At 38.8% G+C, this 8,835-nt stretch overlaps 1 protein-coding gene across 1 annotated transcript; it reads left to right on the top strand.

Annotated features, from left to right (window-relative positions):
- Window positions 1–4,608: 4,608 nt before the first annotated feature.
- Window positions 4,609–5,538, top strand: LOC101642104 (putative olfactory receptor 5AK3). Its single transcript, XM_004714957.1, has one exon. The coding sequence runs from the start codon at window positions 4,609–4,611 to the stop codon at window positions 5,536–5,538; it is 930 nt and encodes a 309-aa protein (XP_004715014.1).
- Window positions 5,539–8,835: the final 3,297 nt, after the last annotated feature.

The raw sequence follows: 8,835 nt of genomic DNA, 5'->3' as shown, positions 1-8,835 counted from the left end.
AACAGAAAGCCTCATCTTTCTCCCCCAGAGGAGCTGGTGGGCTGGAACTGCTGGCCTTCTGGTTAATAAACCAACACATGAATCAACACACCACCAGAACTCTTTAAGCAGAAAGCAGTGTGGGAAGGGAGGAAGGGAGAAAAAGAGCAGTTGGTAGGTAGACAAGCAACTCTCAAAAAAGAAAGCAAGAAGTCCATAAGGCAGTGACAGAAATCAAATTTGTTCCCTCTGGAAAACTCAAGTCTCCTCAACAAAAAATAATTAATGAATGCTGTTTTTCCCAAATACATCTCAGTCTCAGGAGCCTCGGATGCTCAAGGAAGCAATAATAATCCCTTAGTTCCCATCTTTAAAGTCGCTAATTGATAAGAACCACACACAGAGAGAGATTGCTGAGCATTCAGCCTTCACTGGGTGTAGGAACAAACCTTCCATAAGTAAAGAAAACTGCGTTTTTCAAAAGCAGGTGGGTATCATTGCAGTTTGAAAGGGCAACAGTTGAACAAAAGGGTCAGATATTAAGCTCCAGCATGTTCCACACCAAGACCTAGAAGAATCATCACCCTGCTAATAATAGATACTATGTAAGGGAATTGAGTGCTAACTGGAAAAAGGATAGGAGTGAATGAATAATTGATTCATTGAGTGAATAAATGAGTCAATCAATATTTTATTACTTTAATGTATAGGTTGCATGTGTTATTATGGTCATTTGTAGAGCACCTATTCAATGCATGGTTATGTGCTGGGAAATTGACATAAATCTGCCCCCGGGAACCTCACCTCCCTGCAAAGCAGTCTTTGCTTTTTCCTTCCAGGAAATTTTTAAAACTTATTTTGAAATAAATATATATTCACAAAGGAGCCCTAGCTATTCTGTTAGGTAAGCATTGAACTGCTGTGAGGTCGATGGTTCAAACCCAGAAACTGCAAGAGAAAGCTGAGGCTGTCACCCTCCTGTAAAGATTTACAGCCTCGGAAACTATATAGGGTCACTAGCATGGGGGAATTCACTGATGTTATTGATGGAATATATTTTACAGTAAATTGCAAAGACTGTAACCATCACCCAATTTACTCCCTATCATTATCTCTGTGTAATTATAAGATTACTAGAACATCAGAGAAACAGATCTGTCCAAACATGCATTCGAAGGAAAACAACTGACAAGGTTTTAACCATTCAAGTCAGGGTTATCATTTTGATCTCCTGCAGTCATCTTTTCAATGAGCTCTATTTGGTAACCAGTTTTTCCCCATCCCTCTATTATGAATAGAAGGAAAGAAATCAGCAGAGGATTATCTCACAAATGTATCTTAGGCTTCCACTGTCATCCACAGCCTTCTACAAACCAGAATCTCACAATTGAGGCTCTGATACTATTCCCTCCTTTGGATTTGGATTGTGTGATTTACAATTCTTTGGTCACTGGTGTGGGTGTGCTTCTTCCATAGGGACTTAACTGACATCTCACTTAAATGGCTGCTTTTTTGTAAACAAGCCTTAAGACCCTCAGATGCTATTTTATCTGACAGCTAGCACCATCTGATTTCTTCACCACATGTTGCTACAGAATCCATACATATTTCCTGTGTTTCCTTCCTGAGGACAAGTACTGAGGAGGGCCATGATATAAGAACTAATTGTTCTTAAATTGGAGCTAGGATTTGGTGAGAGCCCCAAACCCATTCCTGGATTTATGTGTTTTTTTGTTTGTCTGCTTTGTTTTTTAACTCTGCCTTTGGCGCCCTTCAGAGACCTCCTTGTTTGGGGTAGATTTCTCAAATAAGTCGTCTGGAAATAGAAATACTTCATTACTTCCTTTCCGATCTGTATGTTCCTAATTTACTTTCTTATTGTATTGCATTAGCAAGAGCATCCAGGACTGTATAGAAATGCAGTGTGGAGTATGGACAGCCTGGCTTGTTCCCTATCTCAGGAAGAAAACTTTCAGTTTTAAGCTCTTAGTATAATGTGAACCATAGAGGTTTTTGGTGTATGCTATTTATTAAATTAAAGAATTTACCCTCTATGTTTTTAATAATTTTTGTAATCTAAATGTTGAATTTTGTCAATGATTTTAAGTCACTTTATATAATCCTGGATTTTTCTACCTTAGACTATATATACGTCACTCACTCACTGCCTTCAAGTTGATGCAGACTCATATTGACCCGATAGGACACGTTAGAGCCGTCCCTTTGGGTTTCTGAGACTGTACAGGATTAGAAAGCCCCGTCTTTGTCCTACATAAAGATGGTAGATTACATTAATTTCTCTTTAAATATTAAACTTAGCTTCATTGCAAAAATAATTTCACTTGGTTATAGGGTGCAATTTTCTATATATGTGTGTTAATTATATTTTAAGATATTTTGTTAAATATTTTTGCATCTATATTTATGAGAGGTATTGAGCTGTAGGCTTTGTTTATTTTGTTTTTGTTGTTTTATTTTGGGATGTTTTTGTATGATTGGTGTTCTGCTTTGTTATCAGAGTAATACTAGATTCATATAATTAGTTGAGAAATGTTCTGTTTACTTCTATTTCTGAAAGAAATTGTATAAATTTGATGTCGATTCTTTTAAAACACTTTATAGAATTCTTCAGTGTTTTCTTTTTTGCAAGCTTTTAATTTGTGAATTCTGTTGCCTTAATAGTTAAAGGGACAAAAAAAGAAGGAAAGTTTAAAAAAATAGTTAAAGGGCTACTGAAATGTTCTTTCATCTTGGACAAATGTTGGTAGTTCGTACTTTCCTGTGAAGTAATCCATTTACCCTAAGTTGTCAAATCAGTGTTCATGAGGGCAGTGGTGAATCAGTGGAAAAATTCTCACCTTATTGTAGGACACCGAGGTCCAATTCTCAGCCAGTACATCTCAAGCAGAGACACCACTTGTCTGTCAGTAGAGACTGATGTATTGATGTGATGTGACCCTGCTTCAGCTGAATTTCCAGACTGTGAAAGGGGAACCCAAAAACCCCAGGAATTTTTTTTCAAAGCTATATATTTAAATATTTTTACAAACCAACCTTAGCACCTTCAAAGTATTCTCCATTACACTTAATACATTTGTCAAATCTGCAATTCCATTCTTGGAAACATTTTTCAGACTCATCTTTTTGGATGGCTGATAGCATCCCTCTTGTTTTTGTTTTGTTTTCACCTCTTCTACGGCATCAAATTGTTGTACTTTCATGTCCCTCTTCATTCATGGAAACAGAAAGAAGTCACACAGAGTGAGGTCAGGTGAGTAATGTGCATGGGTCAAGAGAAGCATGCTGTTTTTTGCCAAAAATTGGCTCACTGAGATGGCTACGTAAGCAGGTGCATTGTTGTGGCTAAACCAGTCTCCTGTATGCCACAAACCAGGCCTTTTTTGCCATACACTTTTATGCAATCTTTTCAGAACCTCTAACTAGAAAGCTTGATTAACAGTCTGACCTGGTGGAATGAACTCCAAATGCACAACGAGTCAACATTTTCATCTGTTCAGGCAGTTGGCAGATGTCCAGAATGAGGTTCATCATCGATTGTCATTTCACCTTTTTTGAAACAAGCAAACAAAAAAGCTTGTACACTTGAGTTTTTCCCATAGGACTGTCCTTATAAGCTGTGTTCAATATCACAACAGTTTCTGCAGCATTTTTCCCAAATTGGAAACAAAATTTCACAGCTGCACGCTGTTCTCTTAAATTGGCCATCACACACACACAAAAAAAACACAAGGTCTGAGCGAAACTGGTTTTATTTAAAAATTCACTATGACCAGAGAGAACCTACCCAGGCAATGGCACTGGGTACACAAACTCAGAGTGAGTTTCTTGACGCTTGCCTAGAAGGAAAAATGCATACTGCAAAAGCTCCACTCCACCCAGCGCAATTCCGTTTTGGGGAGGGTAACCCCTCATAAATAATGGTCTGGTCATCTTCTTTCAAAAAGAATCAGTCAGAGAAAACCCTGTGGATCATAACGGTCTAATTCCAATGTGCATGGGGTCGCCTCGAGATGGAGGCAACATGGCAACAACTTAGAAACAAAACAGAAATTGCTCCTTGTATTCCTTATTGTCATTTGTCATCTTTAAGGTTTGTAGTGATGGCCCCTGTTCCATTCATTAGCCTGTTTCATCCTAGCACATGCACTATTAAAATGTAAGGGAGAGATGTAAGGGGTGGAGAGCCATTAAATAGGAGATACATTATTAAAAAGGCCTAGAGGAACCAAGATTTCCAGATAAAATCATGTTTATTGAGGTGTGTTGGTGTGTTTTAGTTAGAATATACAGTGCATATAAGAAAGTAGAACTAAATCAAATGTTATGTCTGTTCCTTAATTGATTCACTGTGAGATGTTCCTCAACTTTCAAACGGAGAACACAGTTACGGGTCCATGGCTATTTCCCCATACCCAGAAAATTAATTTAGCTACAGCATTGTCTTTAAAAGTCAAATCCATTAGACCATAGAAAATACAACCTTACCCTTCTGTGAAACCAAATATTATACCATATCCAATTCTGTATTTAGTTGAAAGGCCACAATTACCTTAGTTTTCTCTGTTCTCAATTTGCAACTTTTCAGCTGATATTTAACCTCTGCTAACCATGGAACAAGAAAATGGCACTGACATAATGGAATTCATTCTCCTGGGATTTTCAGGTCAACACAAATTTTGGCATATCCTCTTTGTAGTATTTCTAGTGATCTATGTGACCTCCCTTGTGGGTAATCTTGGGATGATCCTTCTCATCAAGATTGACTCTAGCCTTCACACCCCTATGTACTTCTTCTTACAGCACTTGGCTTTTGTTGATCTCTGTTATTCCTCTGCTATCGCTCCCAAGATGTTGCAAAACTTCCTAAGTACAGACAAATCCATCTCATACAGAGGATGTCTAGTACAATTGCTAGTCTATGGTATTTTTGCAACAAGTGACCTCTACATCCTAGCTGCTATGGCAGTGGATCGCTATGTGGCCATCTGCAACCCACTCCGCTATCCAGTAGTCATGTCACAGAGAGTCTGCATTCAACTGCTACATGGCTCATACTTCATGGGTTTATTAAATGGATCTGTAAATGTAAGTTTTACCTTCTCATTGAACTATTGCGAGTCCAATGCAATTAACCACTTTTTCTGTGATGAGCCTCCAATTCTTGCCCTTGCGTGCTCCAATGTTTACATTAGCATCATGGTACTAGCAGTCTTTGTGGGGTTTAACTTGGTGTTCACCGTGTTGGTGATCATCTTTTCCTATGCATACATCCTAGTGGCCATCCTGAAGATATCTTCTACAGCTGGGAGAAAAAAGGCCTTCTCTACATGTGCCTCTCACTTGACAGCTGTCACCATTTTCTATGGGGCGCTGGCTTACATGTATCTACACCGTAGTACCACTGAGACTCAAGAACAAGAAAAAGCAGCTTCTGTGTTTTATGGCATCGTGGTCCCCATGATAAATCCTTTGATCTACAGCCTGAGAAACAATGAAGTTAAAGAAGCTCTAAAAGGGATCAGAAAGAAGTTCTTTTAGTTTGAACTTCCATTTCAAATACTCTAGACATTTAAACAAGGAGCCCTGGTGGTGCTGTGGGTTAAGCATCAGTCTATTTGCCCAATCCACCAGTCACTCCATAGGAGGAAGATAAGGCAGTTTGCCTTTTTAATGATTTACATTTTTTGAAAAGCCAAGAAACAGTTCTACTCTGTCCTACAGGGTTGCTATAAGTCAGAATTGACTAGATGCAAATGGGTTTGGTGGTGGTTTTTTATACATGTATACAACCAGAGTAGCAAAATGAGAGTGCCCAGTTTTAGAAAATCAGAATCAAACAGGAAACACAGAAATATAGAAGAGCTGTTCCATCTTATCAATGGTGAAATTATTAATGGTGAAATTAATTAATTAATTGTGTAATTCAAATTAAAATTAAAATGAGCTAACCACTGTATTAACCCATCTGTTGAAATTTTTTAAAGAATGACAATCCTTATCCCTTGCTATAATGTAAAGAAAAGGATACTCTCATATGCTGTTAATGGAAAATTGAAGTGTCATTTTACTTTGGAAGGAATCTGACTATGTTAGACAGGGTTCTCTAGAGAAACAAAACCAGAATGCTAATAATTTCATATATATTTTTATACAGATAGATAGATAGATATATAACATAAGAAATAAACAGTTAATTAGATAATAAAGCAGTACAAATGGCTCAGTGCAACTCACTCCCATGAGACAATTGTGAGACACTGGGAGTCCTTCAAGTCTTGAGAGCCACTGGGTAGTCCTCTGTAGAGCAATTCAGGCTATCCAGGCACAGGCAGCAAACAGCAAGGCAGATCACCAACAGTCAGCCAGATGACAGGGTCCAACAGTCCACAGCTCAAAAGATGTAAATTCCAATGGTGTGGCAAAGCAGGTCTTGAAAGAACCTCAAATTACAGTGACACAGTCCAGGGGTTAGGTGTCCCACAGGTAGTGTAGCTTGAAAATTGAGGCACAGAACAAGCAAGCAGCCGGCGGGTGAGTCTCGCGGAGCCATTTATCTCTCCGCCCTTCAATTAACCCCACATGTTTTATCAGTCAGGTTGGCACAATAAACTAACTACCTCACTGACAAGGTACTTTTTAAAAGAAAAAAAATATGTATAGCAATCCTGAATGTAACTCCTGCAAATTGAGCTAAAGTTCATAAGGCTATATCTTAAAAAATGTTTTATTGTGATATTGTTTATGAAGTAAAGATCCAGATAACAGGGAAATAAATGTATTCTAAACACAATTTTCACTAGCTATCTATTACTGTATGACAAATCCTCACATAGATCAAGAATATGTGATTATTATATTGTATGTACAGGCAGCCCATTGAAGGAGTTCCATTCCTAAGTCTGTCTTTAAGTTGGATTTTATCTACATAGGAACAATGAGGTACAGTTCGCATCTAAGGTCAGTTATTCAAATGTTTGTCTTAATATATAATAGACATGTCCATGCATAAAAAAAACATTAAAAAAACAAACTCTTGCAGATACACTAAAGCCTCTATAACCTTAACAAAATAATATTTTTATGTCCTTCACAGAAGAGTTCTCATTTGTTATTACAACCGTTGCTGTGGTTAGATGCCATCAAGTTGGTTCCAACTCATAGCAACCATATGCACAAAAGAATGAAACACCAGCCTGTTTCAGTCCTCACAGGACTGTGAGGATGGCACAATCCTCACAATTGTTCTTACGTTGGAGCCCATTGTTGCAGTCACTGTGTCAATCTATCTTGTTGAAGGCCTTCCTCTTTTTCACTGCTCCTCTACTTTACCAAGCACGGTGTCCTTCTCCAAGTACTGGTCTCTCCTGATAGCATGTACAAAGTACCAGAGACAAAGTCTTGCCATCCTTGCCTCTAAGCAGCAGTTTGATTGTAGTTCTTCCAAGATAGATTTGTTTGTTCTTTTGATATTCTTCCCCAGAACCATAATTCAAATGCATAGATTCTTCATTCCTTTAACAATGTCCAACTTTCATATGCATATGAAGCGATTGAAAACACCATGGCTTGGGTCAAGCACACCTTCGTCCTCGAGAGAACATCCTTGCTTTTCAACACTTCAAGTAGATTCACCCAACGCAAAGTGCCCTTTTACCTCATGACTGCTGCTTCCTTGAGCATTGATTGTGGAGCCAAGCAAGATGCAATCCTTCACAATTTCAACCATTTCTCTATCATAATTGGTCCATTTGTGAAGATTTTGGTCTTATTTATATTGTTATAATCCATACTGAAGACTGCAATCCTTGATCTTCATTAGCAAGTGCTTCAAGTCCTTCTCTCACTTTCAGCAAGCAAGATGTGTCATCTGCGTATCGAAGGCTGTTAATAAGCCTTTCTCCAATCTTGATGCCACATTCTTCTTTATATAAACCAGTTTCTCTGATTCTTTGTTCAGCATACAGAATAAATAAATATGCTGAAAAGATACAAATCTTATGCACAACTTTCTTGACTTTAAGCCATGCAGTAACAGTATTCCCTTGTTCTGTTCAGACAACTGCCTTTGATCCGTGTACAGGTTCCTCATGAGCACAATTAGGTGTCCTGGAAGTCTCATTCTCTCAAGTCTATCCATACATGAGCCACACAGTCAAATGCCTATACATAGTCAATAAGCATAAGTAAACAGGCGCTGGTAATCTCTGTCGTATTTTACACTGTTCAACGTTTCCCTTCACCCACTTTTCTGTTGTCTGTCACACAGGGAGGAGGATATAATGTAGATCCCTGTAATCCCTTTCCAACCTACCCTCCTTCCACACTCCCGGCATCACCACTCTCACCACTGGTCCTGAAGGGATCGTTCGCCCTGGATTCCCTGTGTATCCAGTTCATATCTGTACCAGTGTACATCCTCTGGTCTAGCCAGATTTTTAAAGTAGAACGGGGATCATGATAGTAGGGGGGGTGGGGGAGCATTTAGGAACTAGAGGAAAGTTATATGTTTCATCGTTGCTACACTGCACCCTGACTGGCTCATCTCCTCCCCATAACCCTTCTGTAAGGGGATGTCCAATTGCCTAAAGATGGGCTTTGGGTCTCCACTCTGCACTCCCCCTTATTCACAATGATATGATTTTTTTGTTCTGATGATGCCTGATACCTGATCCCTTCGACACCTCATGATTGCATAGGCTGATGTGCTTCTTCCATGTGGGCTTTGTTGCTTCTGAGCTAGAAGGCCGCTTGTTTACCTTCAAGCTTTTAAGACCCCAGATGCTATATCTTTTGATTTCCAGACACCATCAGCTTTCTTCACCATATTTGCTTATG

The sequence above is a fragment of the Echinops telfairi genome, unplaced genomic scaffold (genome assembly GCF_000313985.2).
Source record: "Echinops telfairi isolate 266 unplaced genomic scaffold, ASM31398v2 ScPeMD7_7416;HRSCAF=8454, whole genome shotgun sequence".
Classification (NCBI taxonomy): domain Eukaryota; kingdom Metazoa; phylum Chordata; class Mammalia; order Afrosoricida; family Tenrecidae; genus Echinops; species Echinops telfairi.
The sequence above is the reverse complement of the archived record's forward strand: the minus strand, read 5'-3'. Positions and strand labels throughout refer to the sequence as shown.

What these genes read in the sequence shown, in the direction of transcription:
- LOC101642104 (XM_004714957.1), top strand. Translation starts at nt 4,609, where the DNA reads ATGGAACAAGAAAATGGCACTGACATAATGGAATTCATTCTCCTGGGA.